Source organism: Neomonachus schauinslandi, chromosome 4, assembly GCF_002201575.2.
Source record: "Neomonachus schauinslandi chromosome 4, ASM220157v2, whole genome shotgun sequence".
Lineage (NCBI taxonomy): Eukaryota > Metazoa > Chordata > Mammalia > Carnivora > Phocidae > Neomonachus > Neomonachus schauinslandi.
This window is the reverse complement of record NC_058406.1, coordinates 44,977,283-45,001,743: the sequence shown is the minus strand read 5'-3', so window position 1 is coordinate 45,001,743 and position 24,461 is coordinate 44,977,283. Positions and strand designations below refer to the sequence as shown.

The window sequence follows — 24,461 nt, the reverse complement described above, 5'->3', positions numbered from 1 at the left end:
CAACTTCAGTGTGGTCTTATTTTAAGGAATTGCTGCCTCCACCCCAGCCTTCAGCCCCCACGGCCCTGATCCGTCAGCAGCCATCGACATCGAGGCAGGACCTCTCCCTGGCAAAAAGATTATGACTCGCTAGAAGCTCAGATGATAGTTAGCATTTTTTAGCAATAAAGTATTTTTTAATTAAGGTATGTGCATTGTCTTTTTAGACACAATGTTATTGCACACTTAATAGACCCCTGTATAACTTTTATATGCCCTGGGAAACCAAAAATTCATTTGACTCGCTTTATTGTGATAATCGCCTTATTGCAGTGGTCTGGAACAGAACCTCCAATATCTCCTAGATATGCCTGTATGTTAGTGTTTGTTCAAGTCTTTACAGGCAAAGGTTGAAGCTTTGTCAAGAAGAGGCTTCGTCAGGGGAGCCTGCCTGGTGTTTGGTGAGGAAGACTGCGTCATTGGTGCGTGTCACCTTCTGTCACTGGTCTATGGGATCCCTGCGCCCACTCTGCCAGGTGGGCCAACCACTGACATTCTTACACGGGTTCATGAATGGGCACCCAGAGAAGTCAAAGATAGGTGTGTAGATAATAAGTCATTGCAAATGGACATAGCAGGTGTTCTGCACAAGGGGACAGCAGACTAGAGGCTCAGGAGGCGGAAGGGATAGGTAGCTCACACAGCTGGGAAAGGTAACGTGTCGGGCATCCCAGGAGCCAGGTCTTCAGTGGCACATCCCTGCAGTCTCAGCTGAATCCTCAAAAGGACATGATGAGTCTCCACCTTTGGGCCCCTGTCTGTCTCTCCTTTGCATTGCACTGGGAAGTTGCTCTAGAAAATGTGCACAAAAGGGAGATACAGATGACCTCACACCCATCCCCTCTGAACACTCAATCCTAGAACCCCTCAACATCTCTTGAGGCTCCCTGATTCTGCTCCAGCATTTGTACCTGCTGCATCCTGCGCCTTGTAATGTGCTCCCCTTTTGACCTTGTAACGCCTCATCTTTTGTGAATCCACCCTCATTCCTCCTCTTCCTGGCAGCCTGCCCTCATTGCGTGCTTCCTTATCCAGTATCTCCCTCTCTCTGAGAGTGTACCACACCCCACTGCAATCGTCTTAGGCACCTGGCTGTATCCTCCAGGCCACGTGCTCCAGGAGAACAGGGACTGCCTGGCCATGCGCATTTCGTATGCCCTGCGCCTCCGTGGCGCCCAGCTCACAACAGGCCTTCAGTGACTGCTCTCAGAAAGGACAACGGGGGCGCCTGGGTGGCTCAGTTGGTTAAGTGACTGCCTTCGGCTCAGGTCATGATCCCGGAGTCCCGGGATCGAGTCCCACATCGGGCTCCCTGCTCGGCGGGGAGTCTGCTTCTCCCTCTAACCCTACCCCCTCTTGCGCTCTCTCTCTCACTCTCTCTCTCTCTAATAAATAAATTTTAAAAATCTTAAAAAAAAAAAAAAAAAAAAGAAAGGACAACGGATACAGGAATCCAGGTTTTTCAGCTCTGCGCCCAGCGTGCTTTCTGGCCCTCCCAGACCCCCTGTCGCTGACACCTGCCACGCACCTGACAGGTTACCCTGCAGTGTTCACGGTGGCCGTCTGAGGCAGCAGTTCACAAACAGAGCCCCCCGAGGTCTGGTGTAGGACTGGGACTTCCCTGAGGTTGTACAGGAGAAGAAAGAAGCAGAGCCAAGGAACAATCCAGAATCTGCCACTGACACACACACACCGTGCCTACTCCTGGATTTCTCCATAGGTGACATAAAGCCTGTGCTATCAGGGAGGAAACGTCCAGGGGTTCCAAAAAGCTGCAGTGCAGCTAAGTGAACAAAGCACATCACCATGACCACCGCCACTGTCATTCAGTGTTTCATATGACAAAATCCCTGTCCTCTGGTGCCAGGGAGATTTGAGCAAACTTCTGTGGGGCATGGCTTGTGGGCCAGGTAGCAGAGGTTGTAGGGGGAGAAGGGTGGGGCCCGTCTGTGGCCCATAGAAATTCTGCCAGAAATTATGCCAGACCCGTAGAAATTCTGCCAAATTCTCCTTTCTTAAGGAGACGCCTGATGGACTAAAACGGGCATGAACTTGGCTATCCCACTGACTTCTCGCACCAGCTCTGCCATGGGTGTCCAGCCCAGAGAGCCCAGGGCAGCAGGTGGTTGGCCAGGGCCTCATTAGTGGTCCCGGCCGATGGCCACCAGCTGGGAGAGTTTGCTCGGCTTGCTGTCCTTCCCTAGCCTGAAGGAGGACTCCATCTGCAACCGGCTGAAAGGGTCAGCTGCCAGCGAGATTCACAGCAGAGTCAAGTAGCAAGGAGCTGACAATTTTAGGCGCCCCAGTTTTTTTTTAAGTGGTCTTCAAAGTCCTGCATCCCCTGACCCTTACCTACTTTTCTCGCACTTTTGCTCTCTGCCTAGTACTTTATGGCCTACTGATCCCAAACTGATTACAGTTCCCTCTCCATCACATGCTATTTTATGGCTTCACGTCTCTTTGTTATCCATCAGGATGGAACATCTTAATCCCAACCACCCCCACAGTCACTAATTTTTACCTAGTCAGTCTCCTATTAATCTAGTCAACTCAGGCTAATTCCTACCCTGTTCTTACCTTCATTAGGGCATGGATACACTACTCACTTATTCATTCCACAGATCCTCCCTAAGCCCCCAGTAAGTACCAGACACGTTGTTCAGTGCTGGGGATGCATGGGTGAGCCAGAAACTGACACGGGGACTGCTCTCCCGGTCTTCACCATCTAGGGGAGAAGACATACATTAACCAGGCAATCATGCAAGTGAAGGGATTATTCTAGACTGTGGTATTATGCATTAGGAAGAAATGGAATGGTTTTCTTTGAGAACACTAAATAAAAGCACCTGACTCCCTATCTCCCCAGAGATAATGAGTTCCTCAAGGGCAAGGATCTTGCCAGCTCTATCATTATGTCCCCAGCACCCCGCACAGCACCTGACACAGAGTTTCTGGATCAAGGGAGATGCCCATTGCTGGAATTGAGTCATGGAGACGAGTGAGAGCTGGGCCAGCAGCTAGTGGTATTTGATGAAGGAAGCACTGAGTCACCGAGCCAGGCCTCCCTACATCCGTTCTCACTCGAGTGCACGTGTCTCCAAGTCTAGCACACAGACAGTGAGCAGAGAGCTGGGCAGAACCCGATGTTCACAGCTCTTAAGGAGACACCTGATGGACTAAAACGGGCATGAACTTGGCTATCCCACTGACTTCTCGCACCAGCTCGGAACCTCACCATTGATCACACATCGATTGGGCAAGTTGCCTCATCCCTCTGAACCCTGGTTTTCTCGTCTCAATGGGAAAATGACAGAGCCGAGGGTTAGAAATTTTAGTTTATGTCAATTTGCCCCCTAAAATTTTAAGGTGAGTTGAAGGAGCTGGCTACAGGGTGGTGCTTGGTGCATTTCCAATGACGGCAATTTCGTACTAATTTCCTTTACTGACGGTTCATTTTCCAAGGCCACAGCCTAGCAAATCACAGGGCCAATTAGTGTAAGAGAACCAATTGATCCTGGTACTCAGGGAGCTCAGCCCACCACATCAGTGGTTTGGCGGTGTATTTGGGGAGATGCTGCACAGTACTAAATGGGAAATAATTGGACAGATGCAGCTATAAATTGCACAGCGCTGCACTACACTCAGCTTGTTTTAAGTAGCAATGTCTGGCAGCAATAGCAGAACTGAAGGGTTGGCTATCCTGCCTTGAAAAGCAGAGCAAAGCTAGCAGGAGCCAGGCCTGCCCCCTCTTTCTACACATGGGAAAATGAAGGCTTATTGAGGGAGCAGATGGGACTGGATACCTAAGATTTTGTTATTTCACTGCTGTATTCTCTTGGCAAACTCCCCAGACACAGGGGTGTGGAGAGGGCTGGCTGTATGCCTTTCCTAGGGCTCCTGCAATGAAGAACCACAGCCGAGAGGCTTATGCAGCAGAAATGTATTGTCTCCTCATTCAAGAGGCTACAAGTCCAAGATCAAGATTTTGACAAGGTGGATTCCTTGTGAGGACTATGGCAGAGGATCTGCCCCAGGCCCATCTTCTAGTTTCTGGTGGTTTGCTAACAATCTTTGGTGTCCCCTGGCTTTTAGACACATCACCCCAATCTCTGCCTTCATGTTTTCAGGGACTTCCTCCCATGCATGTGTCTGTGTCCAAATTTCCCCTTTTTATAATGACCAGTCATGTTGGATCAGAGGCACACTCTATTCTAATATGACCTAATTTTAGGTAATTTCACCTGTAGGGGCGCCTGGATGGCTCAGTCGGTTAAGCGTCTGACTTCAGCTCAGGTCATGATCTTGGGGCCCTGGGATCGAGCCCCGTGTTGCGCTCTATGCTCAGCGGGGAGTCTGCTTCTCCCTCTGCCTCTGCTCCTTCCCTGCTTGTGTGCGCGTGCGCTGTCTCTCAAATAAATAACATAAGGAATAGCATGGAGGACATTAGGAGAAGGAAGGGAAAAATGAAGGGGTGGAATCAAATGGGGAGACACGAACCATGAGAAACTATGGACTCCGAGAAACTGAGAGTTTTAGAGGGGTGGGGGTACGGGGATGGGTTAGCCCAGGGATGGGTATTAAGGAGGGCACGTACTGCATGGAGCACTGTACACAAACAATGAATCATGGAACACTACATCAAAAACTAATGATGTAATGTATGGTGACTAACATAGCATAATACGATAAAATTTTAAAAAAGTAATTATGCCTGTAATAACACTATTTCCCAATAAAGTCACATTCTGAAGTCCCAAAGTTTAGGACTTAACCAAGAATTTTGGGAGGGCACAATTCAACATATGAGAATGACAAGTCCGATCACAGAATCTTGGAGCTGGAGAGGAACCATTTCTTAAGCATCACTAGGTGCTGGGTAGTATACTAGGAATTTTACCAGAATGATCTATTTTAGTTCTCTCACCCAATCTAATGGAGTTCTGGATGAGCGTGCCAAGGTTCAGAGAAGCGAGGTGATCTGTCCACGTTGGCACCAACAGTCCGTAACAGATCTAGATTTCAGACCTGTGGCTGTCCAAAGTCATGTGTTGCTTCAGCACCCAAATGTCTCAGTAAAATAGATCTTAGAAACCATATGTACCACCACCACCACCAGTTACCCACAACAATTTACAAATGAAGACACCAGGACCTGAATCCAGCCGTCTCACTCCTAATCCGGTGTTCTTTCCATTGGCTGCATTGAATTTAGTCAACGTGCTTTTTTATAAGTTTCTGTCTGGCATGCAGCACTTCATTGTGACCAAAGCAGAGGTTAATTTCGGACTGGTTACAACACAAAAAGTAATTTTCCATTAAATATAATGACCTAGTTTCTGCAGTGACTTGTAGCAAAACATGCTGTTTCATTTCCATTCATCCACACTCATTTCCCTACTTGTTACGATAATTTTACACCATAAGCTAAAATGTTGAAATCGTTGGTTATATTACTAAACACCTACAAGGGTTATTAGGCCTCTTCATGCAGAAAGAAACAGAAATAAAAATAAAAATTTTAGGAGATGAGAATATGAGCTGTTGAAAGTACATTCAAAGCTGCATTCAGTGCACAGAAGCTGTAGGGCCTGGAGCCATACTTAGCAATAATCTAGGGTTGGTCTACCTTACCCGCAGGGAGACCTGGGGTGAGTTACACAACCTCTCTGTGTCTCGGTGACCTCAACAGCAAAAGGGGAAGAAATGATATAGAAGGTAGTTGTATGGAGTGGAGTAAAGGAGGATTGCATACACAGGCTGCCTGGCATGGTGCCTAGCACAGACGAAGCACTCAGAATAGTACCTTTTCTCTTTAATATAATGAAAATAGAATCTGAATTCTTATGCGTAGAGAATCTTCCAAGTTCCCCCCGCCCCCAGAGTTTCAGAAGTATAAATTGTTCCCATATTTATTCAACCTGAACTTTTAAAATTGTCGTTGGAGATAGAGGTCCTGGCTGATGTTTGTTTATGCTGGCCATGGGAATGCAAGGAGCAAAGGGAACAGATGTCTCTAACTAGAAGCCCTTCAGAGCGCCCTAAATGGCCCCTTATGTTTCAGACCCCTGGCTCCTTGGGGTGGACTTGATAGAGGGCTTTTGTCTGCAGCCTGCTTTCAGTTAAGCTCTTGAAATGTTCAGCGCCTTAGTTTCTCCTGTTCTCAGAGAGAGGGAGAGAGAGTGGGAGGTAGAGAAAGAGGCATGCTAGGATCTGTGTTTGTCTCCAGCATCCCATCATGAAAACGTTCAAGCAAACAGAACATTTCACCTTTTGCCATATTTGCTTTCTCTGACTCTCTTTCTCTCTAGATAGGTTAGAGATCAATAGATTACTGGATAGCTAGGTAATAAATAGCCACATTAGGTGTGCTCATTGCTCCTGGGCCTTTTCCGCGAACAGTGGTAGGAGTCTAGTTTTAAAGTCATGAATTCATGTTGATATTTCCAAATTCAAATTTAAAATTATCAGGTTATTTCTTAACTTTTCTATTTGTGTCTCATTTTTCTTTCACTGAAAAGCTTGCTTTCTGGTAACAGTGTTTTTCTGTACTTGTTTTATCCTAATACATGTCCAAAGCACATTCAAAATTTCAGTTCAGTATTAAGGACTACTAACCATTAACCAGGCAGAGACTTGAGTGTCAGTGAGAATTGCTCAAAGCCCATGCCAGCCTGCTGTTACTTGGGCAAGTCACTTCTTTCTGAGCCTGCTTCCTCCCAAGACCGGGATAATGAGATCACTATATCATTCCAAAGTCTCAGGTGCAGATAATACGAAATCCACCTCCAACAGTCTTGGGGACCAAAAGGAATTCACTGATTTATACAGGTGGAAATTACAGGGTTAAATTTCCCAGGATGGCACCACCCAGGTTCTTTGATGATGTCACCATGTTTGAAACTCTCCCTAACCCTCAGCTCCTCTCACTTTCCCAGTAACTTGATTTCCCAGTAGACTCTCCTCCTCAGCCACCTTTGTCTACTCCAGGACAGTTACCCTGTCAGCTCTAAAGAAGGCCTCACGTGAGGGAAGCATGCTTGGTGATTAGATACTGTGTAGTCCAAATAGATCGAGGATCTTAAACTCAGTTGCCTGGGGGAAAAAATCCCAAGTATTAAGAGTCTACCATCTACCAGATATACCATTAGATACTTCAAGTGATCCTCCTCATTTCCTCTCCATGAAGGAGCGATCATTCCCATTTTACAGGTGAAGATACTGAGGCTCAGTGAGATAAGGTGACTCGCCCTTTGTGGCCGCTGTGTTCGCGGCCACAAAGCTGAGATTCAGATCCCTCCCTCACACTACACGCCTCTAGGAAATGGAAACAGGGACAGCATAATATGCAAACTCCTCTGAGTAGTTAGCAGAAAAGGAGCCCCTTCCCTTCCACATACATACACATAGGCTGGCTTTTGAGAGCCCAGACTATTCCTTGGTCATTCCAGAGTGCCTGGTCCCAAAGGGCTCTGGGGGACAAATAAGAACTGAATAGCAGAGGACAGCTAGTCCAACGTCCCACCAACAGTGACTACGCTGGAGCAGCAATCCTTAGTCATGGGATGCGGAATTTGATGGAACCCCGGGGTTAGGAAACTAGTGTTTCACATGAAAGCCAGTTTCCTGTTTCAGGTGGTTTTCACGTCTCTGGAGCAGAAATCTGCTACGTTGTCACTTTGGTGATTGCTAATTGATGAGGCACACCTGGTTCCACTTTGCTTGTTAGACAAATTTAGGCCCAAATCATGGGTCTAGGATGCTCTCAGCTAGTTAACTAGCTCATCTCCCTATTTTTAGACAAGGACTTCTCTCACATCTTTCTGGAGCTACGTGTTTATTATTTGGGGGGGGGGGGTGGTGTTTTAGTTTTTATTTAAATTCCAGTTAACATACTGTATAATATTAGTTTCAGGTGTACCATATAGTAATTCATCCCTTCCACACAAAACCTGGTGCTCATCACAATAAATGCACTCCTTAATCCCCATCACCTATTTATGCCACCCCCACCCACCCACCTCCCCTCTGGTAACCATCCGTTTGTTCTCTATAATTAAGGGTCTTTTTCTTGGTTTGCCTCTGTCTCTTTTATTCCCCTTTGCTCATTTGTTTTGTTTCTTAAATTCACACAAGTGAAATCACATGGTATTTGTCTTCCTCTGACTAACTTACTTCACTCTAGCATCTATCTATATCAGTGCAAATGGCAAGATTTCATTCTTTTTATGGCTGAGTAATATTCCATTGTGTATATAGACCACATCTTCTTTATCCATTCATCAGTCAGTGGACACTTGAGCTGTTGCCATAATTTGGCTATCGTTGCTAATGCAGAGCTGTGTGTTTATATCATACGTTATGAGAGCTACTAAGAAGCTGTCTGTTATAGTTGTTGTGTTGTTATAAAATTTAAAAAGGTATTTAAAAAGTGTCTAGAGCAAAACAGGACGTAAGTACTTACTGAATACAACCTCCTCATTTTAACAGCTAAGGAAGTAAAGGCTTAGTGAGGAAGACAGTCCTGGAGCCAGTGGGTTTGAGTGGAGGGCGCGGGGAGAGACTTGGGCTCGGCATCCTGCTGACAGACTCATTCATTCAAATGATTCATTTAAAACTATGTACTGACAAACTCCTAGAGACAGGATGTAGAAGGTGGTTGCCAGGGGCTGAGGGAAGAGAGGAGTGGGGTAGTATTTAATGGCACAGACTGTCAGTTTGGGAAGATGATGAAGTCTAGAGATCACGGTGGTGATGGTTGCAGAGCAGTGTGACTATCCTTAATGCCAAGGAACCAGACACTTAAAAATGGATAAAATGGTAGATTGATGTTATGTCTATTTTACCACAATGAAAAGTATTTATGTACTGCTTGCTTGCTCTATGTCAGGCACTGTTTGATGTTCAGGATAAGAGGAGGGAAAGAAGATACTGTTGCTCCTGTCCTGGAGCTGTTAGCTAGCTATATGTATCCGTATCCATATGACACACTCCACAACTGCCCCCTTGGAAAAGTCCAGGAAGCTAAGAGGACTTACAGCATGGGAGCCAGGTCCACACTGGAAAATCAGGGAAGCTTTAGAGAACAAACATCTGTGCTGAGATGTGAAGGAGGAGAGGGAGTTGAGCTTTGTAGGGGGACTGAGTGGCCGGTGCACAACCCTGAGGTGGGAGGGCGGTACGTGCGAGAGTCTGAGTAATGGCCAGGGTGATGGGAAGCAAGGGGGGCTGTGGTGAGAGACCCTGGGGAGGTGGGCCAAGGCCCTGGCAGAGATTTTGTTCTTTAAAAGAAGAGCCGTGAGCAACCTTAGATGTGTTTTTGGTTCAAGATAGCCTTGATCAGATTTGCCAGATATTCTCTCAACCCCTTCATCTGTGCTGGGACGATTAGAGTGGAGGGCAGCAGAGTGGGGACCAAGGCTGCTGCCCCAATCCAGGCGGGAAGAAGCAGCTGAGACCCAGGTCTGGTAGTGGAGAGGGAGAGGAATGGACAGAGTGAAAGATATTGGGAGACGCACTTGACAAGACGTGGTTGTGGGGGCTGAGGGTGACAGAGGCCGGTGGGCTCAAGGACAGCTCTAGAAATGTACAGATGGCTGTGCACACATTGTTCACTGAGTCCAAGTCAGAAAGAAAGAAGCATCTTATGTTCTTTCTTTATTTTAATACTTACTAGTATTTTATTACTTATTGAATTCTTGGTACTTATGTAATTGATATAATTTTTTTTTAATTAGCATAAATAAGCAAAAAGTCAGATTCTCAAAATCACTGTAATAATTCTTCAGAGAACTCTCATGCAGATTTTGTTGGTTGTATGTCTAGACTTTTTATACACGTACGCAGATATGCATATTTTTTCCAAAAACAGGATCATATTGAACATAGTATTTTGTAATATGTTTTTTTTAAATTCAGTGGGATATTGTGAATATATTTCCATGCTGAGAATGCGTACGTTCCCCAGATGATTTACAGTTACTGCATATTATTTCATTGTACAGCACAATGTAGTTTCTATGACCAGTCAGTGCTCAGCATTTCAAGTATTTCTAATTTTTCACGATTCAAACAGCCCTGCAGGGAATATCTCTTGTCTAAGCCTTTGCCCCACACACATCTTATGTTATTTACAGATAATTGAATCCCTAGGAGAAGAATCATGGGTCAAAGTTTATGCATGTCTTTAAGGCATTGAAATATACAGCCAGTCTGCCCTCCAGAAAAGTTGCACCAAATCACACTCCCACAAATAATAAAAATAACCATAATGGCCAACATCTACACAGCCCTTACTACATGCCTCGCACTGTTGCAAGCCCTTTCCATCTCCTAAGTCATCAGTCCTCCTAACAGGACCATGAGAGAGTTATTATTATTACTCCCATTGAACACATACAAAACCAGTAGCCCAAGAAAGTCTGTTTCCCCACACTTCTGTCAACACTGGGTATTACCTTTTTTTTTTTTTTTTTTTTTTAATTCTAGAGGGGGGAAATGACATCCCACTTATATCTGGTATATTTTATATGAATTAATTTAATATTTCCAACAACCTTTAAGTTTCTCTGTCATTCTTCATAGCATACAAAAAAGAGAAATAAGGCTCAGAAAGTCAGAATGAGTTGCCCGGAGCTACACATCTGGGAAATGATAATGCTTAAATTTGAATTGTGTTCTCTTTGGCTCCAGAGTTCACATCCTTCCCTCTGCTATCACACTGCCTCTTCAGCTAGAGACTAGTATATTTGGAAATGTGGTTTTGTCCTTGAATAAAACCTTCTAGAAGATTTCAGGATGGGAACTCAAGGAAAAATTCACTCTGACCGGCTCTGTTGAGCATTTGATGATGGGGTGCCTGGGGGTGGTACAGAGGTTGCTGGGATGCAGCAAATGCATCCAAAAATATGTTAGAAAAGAGAAAGGCCTTTATAATGAGCCTGGGCCTGCCTTTGTCTTGTGAGGTTTTAACTACTGTAATTGCCTGTAGTGTGAAGTAGTGTATTTTTCATGTATCTATTTTTATTCTGTGTCTATCTGCGTATCTGCTTTTTTGTTTTGTTTTGTTTTTTGTTAACTCACTCGAATCCTGGTGGGTATTTTTCCTGTGAATAGTATTGCCTTGGTAAAGCACGCACTCCCATACACGCACATACACACACACACAACTAATATGAAGGCTAAATGGGATGGAATTTATTCTTTAAAAGAAAAGCAAGTGGTAAAGTCTGAGCAGAATGACTTTCCAATCCATACTGTATTTAATTGGTTGTATTGAACCATACTACAAATTAAGTCTCCTCTGTAATTTATTCTGTCAAATGGTAACCCTCCAAACAATTTGATACCTCATTTAAACATTGGTAAATGGCTCATGGAGATGCTAAGGAAAAAAAAAAGAAAAAGATTTAATGATGATCAGATAAGAAAGCCTCTGTTCACAGAATGAATCCTCTGTGAAATGTCATGAATTAACCTGATGCCATCATTCACTGAGCATTTATTGAGCAACTACCTTGTGCAGTGCATGCCTTCAGATGGCTTGGTTCTTCCTTCCTTCTTTCACTCATCAAACTTTATTTAGCACTTACTGTTCAAAAGGAACAGTATTAGGAGCTGGGATTCCTAGCTCAGCCTAGGGAATCAGACATGGATCTTTCTCTCAAGAAGGTAACATCCCCAAAGGAGAGAGAAAACAGATGCACAGATACATTCTCCAGATGTCCTGTTCTCAGGCTCTAGAGGCCTTTGCATCTTAGTTCTTTCTGTCTAGAATGACCTTTCCCCTGATTTTCTGGAGACTTCCCCTTCACCTTCGAGATTCAGTTCAAGGCCAACTCCTTTGTCAAGTCTTCCCTGATGCCCCTTCCCCATCCCTGCACACCTTTAATATAAGCTCATCTTATTATATATTGTGGTTGTTGGTTTCTTTGCCTGCCTGTTCTTACGAGATTGCAAGGTTCTCAAGGAAGGACCTATGTTATAATAGCTGGGTGGATGTAGTGCCAAGCATGAGACCAGGCACCCACCAGCTATTCGGTAAGTACACACGGTATGAATAACTGGATGAAGGCGTAAATGTAAAACAAGATGAAGACATGTGAGGTATCCTAGATAGAAGAATAAATACAGTGCAGTGAGATCTGGGACAAAAATTATCACGGAGGGAAATGAGTCAGGGAAGTTTCCTCGGATGAGCACGCTGTTAGAGCTAGACTTCAAGCATATGTATGATTTAGTTATGCAGAGTCACGAAAGCATGGGTGAGGGGGTGAAGAGGGCAATCGGCAAAGAAAACATTGTGAATAGTGGCACAGAGGTGGGGGAAGTACAGAACCCAGAGGGGCAGTGATGGGCTCTTCAGACTGTTCGCAGTCTGGGTCACCTGAAGTTCAATGGTGGGAGGAAGGTCAGACGGGACTGAGGAGGTTAATCTGCAGTCTGTCTTCAGAATTCTTCAATAACAACTTTCATGCACAGTATAACAAGGAGGGTTCAGAATGGGAGACACGGAATAGGCCTTGGCAGACAAATAGGATGTTGTTGAAGACTGTTTCTAAAACCAAATACCTGCTTTGATTTTTGGCAGTACTTTAATAACTAGACTGTTTTTCTAAGACAAAAAAAAAACCTGTTTTCCAAAGGAAGCATGGAAGAAGGACGACCAGACTCTGCCTTTCCTCTCCCCGCTCCCTCCCCTTCTGGCCCAGTTATTGTTTCCCCCTTCCAGAACAACTCATGCTGCCCCAGAAAGTCCCCACAGAAACACTCCTGGGATGAAACGATCTTCATTTCCCATGACGAAGGGCCTCACCACACCTTTCCAGCCTGACTTCTCAGCAGACACCACAGAGACCCACAAGCTCCCAAGTGCTCGCTCCCAGAGCATGCTGTCTTGACCTTTTTCTTTGAGGTTCTTATAGCAAACTGGCCTTTACCCCAAACCTTCTGATTTATGACCTCTCTCTGACCTCCGATACCTGCCGGAAGCCAGAACAGCTTCGGCTCTGGCTCCTGGCCAGCTCTCCCCGTCCTCATCCCAGCCTCTCAGGGATCATGGCTTTGTTGCTGGACTAGGGAGGCAGAAATCTAAGGAATGGAGACACTGATCCTACATCATCTTGCTTTGTCATCCTTCATAGGGAAAGTGAGGGCTGCATTTAGGACTGGTCCCTCCAGAACTCTCTGACCCTCAGTATTTTCATAAACACAGTTGAACAATATGATGTTTAAGGTTCCTCTGGCTTTGATAGTGCTGATAAAATCTACTTGAAAACATGGAGCAATTTTGAGCCTCAGTGAACAGGTATTTGCAAGATTCTCTGAGTTGCCAAGATGAATGCAGTAATACGACCATAGGGGTTATCTTGATTCTGATGTGTCTGTATTATGTCTGCGCAGTTGAGGTTGGAGAAAGTGGAGACATAGCCCCTCAATGATTCTTCGTTTCCAAATAAATGAGCCGCTTTCACAGGAATCCTTTTTAACATGTCATAAAATTAACTGTGGGAAAAGATAATGTTACAGATATCTTTAGGCACTTCAGGCACGCACAGAGCTACACTTGGCAAGGCAATATTAGGTAAATGTTTTGATTCTAAAACACTTAATGAGGATTCCCAGATAGATTAAAGCATCTCCATCTGCTGTCTTGCATAGTAGGTGATATTTTACCCTTGCACAATCATCTCCAAATCTCATTCCACCAGGAAGACTTCTAATCACAGTTTAATTTTAGAGCAATATTCCACTTGGCAATCAATAAGCTACTGTCGTCAAACTTTGATTTAATAGGAGACGCAGATAACATTGTCCATATTATGCAGAGAGAGAAATACTTTCTGGAAAGGGGAGAGAAGGAGGATGTCTTTGTCTCTCACTTTCCCCTACTGCATACCATTCTAGTTCACAAAAGCCTATAAAACAATAACCCTGTGTTGCTTGAATATAAATCTCATGTTTTACATCATTAACACCATGAAGAAGCCACCGCCCTTTGAGCAGCTTTCCTCCACCAGCTAAGTATGTCCTCTTAATAAAGCAGGAATAAATGGGTTCTGAGTCTTTTACTAACAAACATTTCCTTCCTCACCAACTTTATTTGGGTCAGGATTCATGAGAATTATACAGTTGTCTTATGGCCGATTAGGGGCAAGGGTGACCAGGCGGGGACACTACCCTCCAAGCATGATGTCCAGTGGGCAGTGGGCAACATGACAAGGCATGATGAACCTGAAGAGAGAGTCCCAAGAGTAGTCACAGAGGTTAAGGTGCAGCAGCAAATTCTACGGCAGAAATGACTCATGAGGTTAGAAACCTAGAAAGATGGCAGCAGTCTGGGAGTGGGCATTTTAGAAGGTCAGGGCCAGGGGTCCAGAACTAAGGTGCTGGCCGTCACGAGAGCCGTGTGCCCACTGACCTGAGAGGCTGGCTGTGCGGTTCATGGTCCTCATGGCTAAAGGATCTGGGGTGACAGAACAAGACCTTCCAGAACATCTACTCCTGCGATTCCCACCACTTTCATAACTAAGTCACCTTTGTGTTAAATGTCTCCCTCCCTCCATGGACTCAGTAGTGGCAAGGAATTTTGTCCACCAAGAAAATGTCTTTATAGTCATTCACTTTCCCATTTGAGTTATTCAAACCCAAACTAAATGCTAAAGAGAAGGCTCTCAAAGATAAACTAAGGAGTACAACAGTAACCTGATACAATTCTAAACTTGGCATTTTCGTTTGCATGCACAATGACATGTGTTGTCTTAATTAAGGATAGTTGTAAATTTCTGTTTCACCTTTTGAAATGTTGAAAATTGCTTAGGACTTCTTTTTATTACTTTTGATGACCCAAGGAGATCCTGGGCTTTGGGTTAGGAGCCACTGATCTGGTACAAACTTCTCACTGGATAGAAGACTAGACAGAGGTCCAGAGAGGTGCAGTGAGTGCTTTGTGCTCACACAGTGGCTAGAATTCAAGCCTCTTAATACTTAATATAATAAAAAGGCCCCTTATATAAGGACTTGAAGCACATCATTTAATGCCCAGCTGCCTATGTAAGCCTTTACACAGAGTACTGTCTACTGAGGGTTGCTTTAAGTAGGTTTAATACAGGAAAACGGTCATAAAGATGATCATCGCCAACAAGATGGCGAGCATTTGTTGAGGCTTAGGTAATAAAGAAAAGAAGATCAGTTTCAAAAGGTTTTCTAATTACTGGTCAACTATCCCAGTTTACTCTTGAGTTCAGCAACTGTGGGTCAAGCACAGTGCAAGGTTCTAGGATGACAGAGTTGAGGAAGATGGAGCCTGGTGGGGAAGGCAGACCAGGAATCAGGCAAAATCTATCTGAGAAGGAAGGTCTTTGAAAGCAAGAGCGCAGGGGGCTGTGAGTGAGGAATCAATTAGGAAACTGGATATCAGTAGAGACTGAAGTTCTATGGAATTATTTCTGCAGGGGGAGGGAAAGCAAGCCTTGTTCAGGGGAGGTTTCGCAGAGGTGGTGCTATTCAAATGTCTTTTTTTAAAGATTTTATTTATTCGAGAGAGAGAGAAAGAGGTGAGCAGAGGGAGAGGGAGAAGCAGACCCCCACTGAGCATGGAGCCTGAGGAGGGCTCGATCCCAGGACTCTGGGATCACGACTTGAGCCAAAGGCAGCTGCTTAACCCACTGAGCCACCCGGGCACCCCTCAAATGTCCTTTTAAAAGGGACTAGGATTCAGGCAAATGGGTAGAAGAATGGGCATTGCACACAGAGCAACCAGCCCATGAAAAGTCTCAGAACTAAGGGAGTCCACCTCTGGCCCAGATGGTGACTCTGGACAAGATAGAAAAAGGTGTTCATTCCTTTAGACACTGTCACCATCTGTCAAGAAAGGGTGGCACCCACACACGTTTACAGTTCTGTGACTTTGAACGGCGCCCCAGTATCCGTACAGAGTGCCACTCTTCCAGCACAGCGTGCAGAGGCCCGGGGTGTGGGAGTGTGTTAAATATCACACCAGCGCTTTGCCTGGGCCGTGTCCTGAAGCGAGCTACAACCGGAGCCTGCCCCACCGAATTATCCTGACTGGCCCTGGCAAGCTGAAGAAGTCACTGCCACAGATGCACCTTCAGCATGTGAGCAGTCCTGTTTTTCTCTCTGGTCACAGCACTGAGACCATGGAGGGAAGCCTCCATCTCTCAAGGGCAGGCGCGGCTCTTTTTCCTTCCATCTGGACCCAACAGCTTTTTCCAAAGCCCTTCGGGCCTGTTCACACGTAGCTGAAACACATCTCCTATGGATCAACAGCTCGAAGGGAAAGTCTCGTGAAATATGCTCTTCCTTTTGTCTCCACTAGGCCCTTCAGCATCATCATGCTGTTCACGAAATTTCCTACATTGCAAAGGACATCACAGATCACCGGGCCTTTGGATACGTTTGTGGGAAGGAAGGGAATCACAGATTTGTTGCCATAAAAACAGCCCAGGCGGTGAGTATCCCCATCCGAGGAGGGCTCCTCTCCTAGTAGCTTTCGGGGACAGTGCGTCCGGTCACGCTGTGGGTCTTTGAAGCCCGCCTCTGATGTAGGTCGAGACCATGCTGATGCTTAGGCGCCCATGTCCAGAGCATAAATAGCCTCGGAGCAAGGAAACGGGGGGCTCAGGCCCATCCGGTCTTCTTGTTGTTTTTTCTAATGTGTATTTTGTAATGACTAATTATTTTCCTTTCTGATTAAGTTGGATGGAGGCACCACTATACAAATAAGTTTCCTTGTGTTCATAGCCTCATTTAAAAAGAAAACAAGAGAAAACAAATAGCTGTTTTGCATAAGGCCTGCCCTAATTTTATTGTATTCGAAATTACTAATAAATAAAAGCAGTGCCTTTTATGCTTATGATTATGAATTTGCAAATATCATTAGTTGAAGAAATGAACTTTAGCCTAGATGCAATTTGCTAAACCAATATAAACAAGGTAGAATTAATTAAAGATGGAATGCTTTCAGTTTAATAGGAACAGGAAGGGCGGGGGCTGTAGCTGGCAAAAAACAGAAACAGGCCTCTCTGGCTCAGGACGTTTCCCTTACTAATGCACTTTATACCCCCTTTTACTCCAGGCTGAACCTGTTATTCTGGACTTGAGAGATCTCTTTCAACTTATTTATGAATTGAAGCAAAGAGAAGAGTTGGAAAAAAAGGCACAAAAGGATAAGCAGTGCGAACAAGCTGTGTATCAGGTATACCCGTGAATTTCTCTGAGCACTAGAGAAGATTGGGACTTAAAATAAACAGACGCGAAAACTGATAGTCAGGGCTTGTCCTCCTGCTGCCAAGTAGAAATAAACAAAGATGAAAGGTTCCCGTGTAAATTATAGGCACCGAAAGCACACAGTTAGAGATGATCTTTTATTCTCTGAAATCCTGGACATGTTCGAGAAAGTGAAATTTTGAATTCCAAGGAAGATTTCCGGGGGAGGAGAACAGAAAGACACAATTGCTTTTGCTGTTGTCAAGGGTGGGGGTGGGGGTGGCTACAAGATGGCTCGTTTTTCCTTTGTGGGTTGTTTTGTGCTTGAAATGACCCAGCAGCCTCTCCCCTCCAGAGCTGGTTTCTTTACTGTCCTGTAATTTCTGAATACAGTTTCATACCTCTCCCTTTTTTTATATCCTCTGCTTCTCAACCTCCCTTCTCTCGCTCTGCTATAGACAATTTTGGAAGAGGATGTTGAAGATCCTGTATACCAGGTAATTTCTGGAAGCCGTCGGGGTTTTTAGGGTCAGGAATGGCGAGGCCCTTGCTACAGACACTTTGCAGAGCTCCTGAAGAGCCCCTGACTGCAGAGCCTGGAGAGGGACGGAGATTAGTTCCCAGGGTGAGGGCTGGGTTTCCACGAAAAACAAACGATGTTTGGCTGACATCCATTACGTGAGATCTGGAGATACGCTTCTCCCTTCTTACCCCTGCCGCGGCCCCCTCCACAGTCTATAAATATGCAGAGCTGGGTGTTTTCGGAAGTGTCTTGAATATTCCAAGTTCATTAGGAGGCTTCTCTGACTTAGGAACCAGGGCGGGGAACTTAGTTTTGGTGACTTTGGAGTACAAGCAGCACAGTTCGTAAGTTTTGGGAAGGCTGTGGGGGCAAGTCTCTGGCCCCTCTGATGAGCCAGCTCATGCCATGGGCGCTGTTGGGAGGAGGGTGAGGGAGACCCTAGAGACGTCCTAGCCCATAGATTTCCCTGAACTCTGCAAGGTTGCAGCCCAGGTGGGGCCAGAGACATGACTTCTCTTGGATCCAACTATGTGCTCTGTACAAACAGATGCAGAAAGAAGGGAAGAGGAGGCCTCCCACCACCAACCCCAAACCCACGCATGCTTATTCCTAAGGAGAGAAAGCCAAAAAATGGACTTGTTGGATATAAAACCCAAAACTTCTATTTCTAACCGGACACACCTGGGTTGTGTGTGTGTGTGACACATGCATTGTTATTCAGTGCCTATTTCCACACAGAAAGCTGGTATAGCTGTGACAAAAATAAAATAATATGGATAAAATAAGTAATATAATATGAATAACTTGAAGTAGAAGTATCTAGCCTGTGTGGCTTTTAACAAAAGCCAAAGATGTGCCCAACGGCATGCCCTCCCTCTAGAATGCTGAGGGTGAGGATTTGTCTAGATATGAGCTCGTCCCCTGGCTAACTGACTCACAGAGACTGAAGAATATTGCCCTGTTTGAAATGGCCCGGTCCTTTAGAAGTCTGAAACATGCACAGGAAAAAAAACAAAACAAAACCGATTTTCAATATTTAAAACTCAGAATGTAAAATCAGGTGATATCTATGGGATGAGGAGGTTTGTGGTTTGTAAGCACTTCCGGGCCAAGTGAGGATGTTGGGCTTGAGAGAAGCAAAGGGGGGCAATTGCTATTACCCAGATTACAAAGTCGGGCCACTAGATGTTCCCAGGAGATGTCATTCGCACTCAGCAGCGTGGCACGTGCAGATATTATTGCGAGCAAATGCCGTCGCATGAAGAGGCCACATCTCCAGAAAGATACGCGGGGTCCCATGCCCTCACGGCCATCAGACACCCTTACCTTCTTCCTTAGAAAAGGCAGGAGTGTGCAAGGCACGTGCAGTGTTTCAGTGATCCCCTTGTCTCTTGAAGGTGTTTTCTGCTGCAACTGTTTCTTTAATGCTCACTGTGATTTGTATCCTAAATTCCAAATGCCTTTTTTTTTCCCCCTCTCTCTTCTTCCCCTCTGACCTTTCCTCTCTGGCCGCACCATAATAGTACATTGTGTTTGAGGCTGGACACGAGCCAATCCGTGATCCCGAAACGGAAGAAAACATTTATCAGGTATAAAATCGCTTCTCTCTCTTTCCATTGCGCCACTGCCTCCTTCTGTTGCGCGGACAGGTCCCCAGAACCTGGGGCACGCTCCTCACAGGGTCTCTCCATGCTCTAGGTCATCCAGGCTTGGTCAAATACCTTCCTCTGAGTTGGCTTTTACCGATTGACCAGTAGTTTCTACGCCTTATTGTAGAAATGTTCAATCGCCCGTTGAGTGTGGTGTTTTAATTGTTAATGGATCTTAACTATTTTCAGTGGACTCAAGAATCAAACATTTCATTGGAATAAAGTAATCCAGGAGGGTCCTTCATTTCTCCAAAGAAGGTGCTCATCAAATTTCTTTAAAAAGCCAAATGCACTCCTGAAAATCAAGGACAAATTCAAAACGCTGTTGCAAAACAGCACTGGGAATATTAACTGAATAAAAGAAAGTACAGCTCAAGGTTTCACCCCTCCTAAAGGGAAGGTAAATTAATATTCTTAAATGTCTGCTCATGTGAAGAGCACTGCACACACTTTGTGATTCATTTAATTCTGACAAACATGCTATGAAGTAGGTATTTAATCCCGCTTTTACAAGGGGAAACTGAGACTCAGAGACGTTGAGTAGCTTCCTGGGGGCTGTATAGCTATTTAGAGCTGAGATCAGACCCATTGTGAGTGAAGGCAAAACTCACACATCCTCCCCCATGCTTTTCCATCAAAGAGTTTGAGAAATTGCACCATAGCAACACATCAAACAAATATGACAACATCCAGTTTTTCACTAATTAGAATTTTAGCCTGAATTTGAAACATAAACATTATGGAAGAAGGAAAAAATTTATTTAATAAGTGATTTTAATTTTCTTAATTTACTCAGTTGTGCGGTCTGCTTTTCTGCCTTGGGCATGCATTACTTGTGTAATAAAAGTAAAACAGATTTTCAATTTCTGTCTAATGCACAGAATTCTAAATGACCAAAGTATCACATCAGCTCTACCAACAAGTCGGCATAAGCCAGTCCCGTGGAGTAATAATCGAAGTATTTCTATCCCCTGGAACTGTCTGGATTGGATGCCAGTGGGAGGTTGTGCTCTGAAGTTTTGTTTAAAATCATCGCTCACAAAGTTTCCGATCTTTACACAGAGAACTTGCATATTTGTTCTCGGTGTCAGACTTTAAATTACTACAATCTTGTGGTGTCTGAGTATGCGGCCAGAGGAGCCATTAACCAGTCATCCTCTGAAGAAAAAACACCTTTCAAGACAAAATTAGGCTTTTCAGCGCAAGGTTTCCGAATTCCAACTGAGCAGTAGTTGGCGGGGCTCCCACTGTGCCCTGTGGGGGTAACTGCGGGGAGTGTGGGACATCCTGTGTGCAGGAAGAATTCGTCTAGGCTGGCAGAGAACTGGGCTCTGGTTCTGGCCGCATCACCACCTAACTTTGGCTGAGTGGTAGTGGGCAAGATACTTGCCCTCTCTGAGATTCCCTTTCCCCAGTGATAAGGTAGGGGAGTAATTTCTCCGTAACTCACACTTGGAATGAGAATGAAGCAAGATCATGTGAAGGATGTACAGAAGAGACTCTATCCTGGGTCACACAGTGTGTGGATTCAGGATCTTAGTCCACGTACCAACTCAGCCATTCATCCAGCTTGTCGAGTTCCTTTCTGTCTCCGAGCCTCAGTGTACTCATCTGTAAAATGAGCAGCTAAGACAGAAGAGTCTCGACTGCTCTGCTGCTTTTTGTGACTCATGCCTCATCACAGGACAGTGATTCTTTAGAGAATCATGTTGGCTTGCTTTACGGGGCAAACAGGACTCTTAGAAGTGGTGTGTGTGTGTGTGTGTGTGTGCGCGCGCGCGGTCTATAGCTACTTAACATTTATTGAGTGCTGACTGTGGGCCGGCTCTGTGAATGGGGTCTACATGCAATATCTTATCTCTCACAATAAGACTGTGTGGCTTGCACCGTCATTCCCACCTTACAGACAGAACAGTGGGGCTCACACAGATGAGGTGCCTTGCCCAAGGTCACAGAGCTATAAGACGTGGCCCCCCTCACTCACAGCCAGGTCTCTCTGACCTCAGTAAATAAATAAATCCCAAGGTTCTTTTCAGCTCAGAATATCCTGATGCAGAGTTTCATGATTGGATTCTGTGTAGGTATCAAGTCACTATCTAAAAATCACACTTGTTTTAACAGTTCTGACCTCCGGATCTTCCCGTCTGTCCATCATTAGCAGGAGGGTACCATTTAAGGAAATGAATATTTTATCACCCTCTGTCCTCCTCTCTTGCTTTGCCAGTCAGCTGAGCCTCAATTTGCTTAAGGAGAGATAAGCTCTTGGGCCTGAAGATAAGGCTGGGCTTTTAAGGAGCTGCGATTAGGATCTGGGCTCCTCTTTGTGTTTTAAGAGCCTAGGAGTGAGTGTTCCATAGCTCTTCCTCCTGAGTAGATTGCAGTGTTTCTTATTCTTCAGCTTGGCCCAGGGTGATCTCAGATTTTCATCCGTTCCATTTTGTGGAACGAACAGGCCTTATCACTGGGACAGACGAGGCACCTGGGGCCTAATCCTTGAGCTGTTTTGTGGTCTTGGGCGAAGTACGTAACTTTTGTATCTCAATCTCCTGGGCTATAAAATGAGGACACTACGTCATCTGCTTCTAGAAGTGATGTGAAGGTGTAAAGCGCTTGGTACATAGTAGGTTCTGTGTAAATGTTGGTTCCCTTTACTTCCTAAGAATGTCATCGGTACCCGACGCTGTTCAAGATGTCTTATGATGATGTATTAAGTGAAGTAGAACATGACTTGCTCGCCTCCTCCTGTCAGAGAGCCTAGCAGAAAGTTGCAACCTCACCTGACTTTGCTATTTATAACCCCCGCGTAAGGGAGGGAGAGACTCGAGTAAATGTAACCTCTCTTTGAGGATCAGTAGTCTCATTTTCCAAACTGGATTAATAATAATAATTGTCTTTCTTTTTGCGTGCACCAGAAAAAGTTATCCGTCATCTTTTTTAAAACAACACAGAACCTTGCGGTACAAGGGTTTTTACACCTCACTTAACGTTGACCCTTGCAATAACTCAGGAGGATAAGCATAGCTATGATGACTATCATTTTAAACCGTAAGGAAATCAAGTCCTGCAATTCAAGGGCTGGGCCCAAGGCCAGAGCCTCGACTTCTCAACCCGGTATTCTGTAGCACGTTAACAAGCTTCCTGCGCCAGCAAGACCGCAGCCCTCCACACAGGCATTGTTCACGTTCCTTGGTTCGAAATCATTTTTAATCGCCCATAATGTGTCAAGTATTGTTATTTTAAAATGATAAGTCTCTGCTCCTGTGTCACTCAACCCTTAAACTGCCTCTCTAACACTCTTAGGATGTTGCTGAGCTCAAAGTGTCTTCTGTACCTATGGTGGTTAACGTGTAGCTTTGACAATAATTCCACATCTCTTAACTCCTTCATTCAAAACGCAGTTATGGATGGCGCACCTAGCGTGTGCCGGGCACAGGGGGATGGGCTAGACCGTGGCGTGGTCCTGACCCCCCGGGAGTTTCTAAGCACCCCCTTGAATGTCTCCGACAGCTAGGTGAGAAGACTGAGATTTGGAGAACAAAGGGACACTCTGAGGTCCCACAGCCTGTGGCAGAGCTGGGATCAGGAACCAGATCTCCTGCCTCCTTTTGCTTCAGAACTGTTCTCACTCGCTCTGCAATGTCATGTTATGAAATGGTCTACAGGCAGAAGGGACCAGCCAGATAGCGAGGAGAACCCAGACCAGGCTCCCTCTGGTCTTCATCCCTCAGGCACTTCTGCCAGTGTTCTGCCCTTGGCACACACATGGTAAACGTTTGATGCTTAAACATTGCCTGCGTAACTGGTATTTACCGATGGGGAACAGGCTAGTGAAATATCTGTCCTGCCCTAGCTTACAGCTGCAGTGTGGTTTGACAGGTCCCACATAAGATAAAGCACATTTTATGCGGTAGCCCGATTTCTTCCCCACCTCCCCCCAGTAAGACAAGGAGCTCCATTCCATCGTGGGCCATATCCAGCTTTTCGCCATCGTTGTCCCGGGCAAAGCACAGAGCACAATGCATAATATGTTCTTGGCCACTTTGATTTTTTAGTGGAAGGCTGTAGCAGAGGTTACAGAGGGTATAGAGGAAGGCTCCCACCAGGTAGAGAGCCAAGCAAGGCTCCTGAGAAGACTTCCCAGCCGACATAAATCTTAAAGGACAAACAGGCAGATTGATATCTCACCCATGGGAGAGCCAAGCAGCAAAGCTTTTTCAATTATGCATAGTTTGGGTTTATCCATCCTGCCACTTCTCCTCCATTTGCAGGGATAATTGAGAGTCAGCCGCGGTTCAACTTGCTAAGTGCCCATAGTGAGCCGTGAATTACGGGGAACAGAAATGCTGTTCATTTTGCGCAGGAAAGGGTGAGCTAGTAAAAATACAAGTGTGGGCTGGTAATTTACTGGCCCTTGTTAACAAGGGCTCGGTAGGCATTCTTAGAGGATTTCTTTTAGATGGTGGCCGGTTATCAGGAGCAAAGAAATTACATTCTTCATTGGCTACCTGAGAGCTGAGGTTTGCAGGAGCAGCTCAGAAAGTGCATTTTCTGCATCTCCATGCTCTCTCATAGTCCTCTTTTCTGCAAAAATGTGCACAACCTTTTGAGAGTGTAGAATGTGATGTCCAAGAAAAAGAAGCAGTGGGAACAGCTATGGGGACAGTGGGGACTGTCTGTATAGTGTCGTAGTTAAAAGGCCAAGTGCCAGGACTCCAACTCTGGCAGCCCCGCTCACCTGCAGAACCCCTCCTCTGCTTCCTTTTCCTCCTCTGCAACACAGTTGTCATCCTTACCCAACTGACTGGTCCCAAGGATTACATGAGAATACATGTAAACACAAACATTCAGAACAGTGCTTGGCAGACAGAAAGCACCCTGTCAATGTGAGTTCGTGCCTTGTCTGGTAGCCAGAAAGAGCTGGGTTTGAATCTCATCACTTAACTAGCTTGGAAGCTTTGGAAGAGTTTCTCTAACATCTCTGAGCCTCACTTTCTACTATGTAAAGTGAAGATTCTAATACCGAGTTC

At 45.2% G+C, this 24,461-nt stretch overlaps 1 protein-coding gene across 2 annotated transcripts in view; it reads left to right on the top strand.

The window, feature by feature from the left end:
* Positions 1 to 24,461, top strand: part of DAB1 (DAB adaptor protein 1) — a 260,912-nt gene that overhangs the window by 191,633 nt on the left and 44,818 nt on the right. For both annotated transcript variants that reach the window (XM_021683945.1, XM_044914036.1), the window contains exons 4-7: positions 16,373 to 16,504; positions 17,132 to 17,251; positions 17,721 to 17,759; positions 19,309 to 19,374. In XM_021683945.1, coding sequence (XP_021539620.1) covers positions 16,373 to 16,504; positions 17,132 to 17,251; positions 17,721 to 17,759; positions 19,309 to 19,374 — 357 coding nt within the window. The remainder of the gene's footprint in view (positions 1 to 16,372; positions 16,505 to 17,131; positions 17,252 to 17,720; positions 17,760 to 19,308; positions 19,375 to 24,461) is intronic.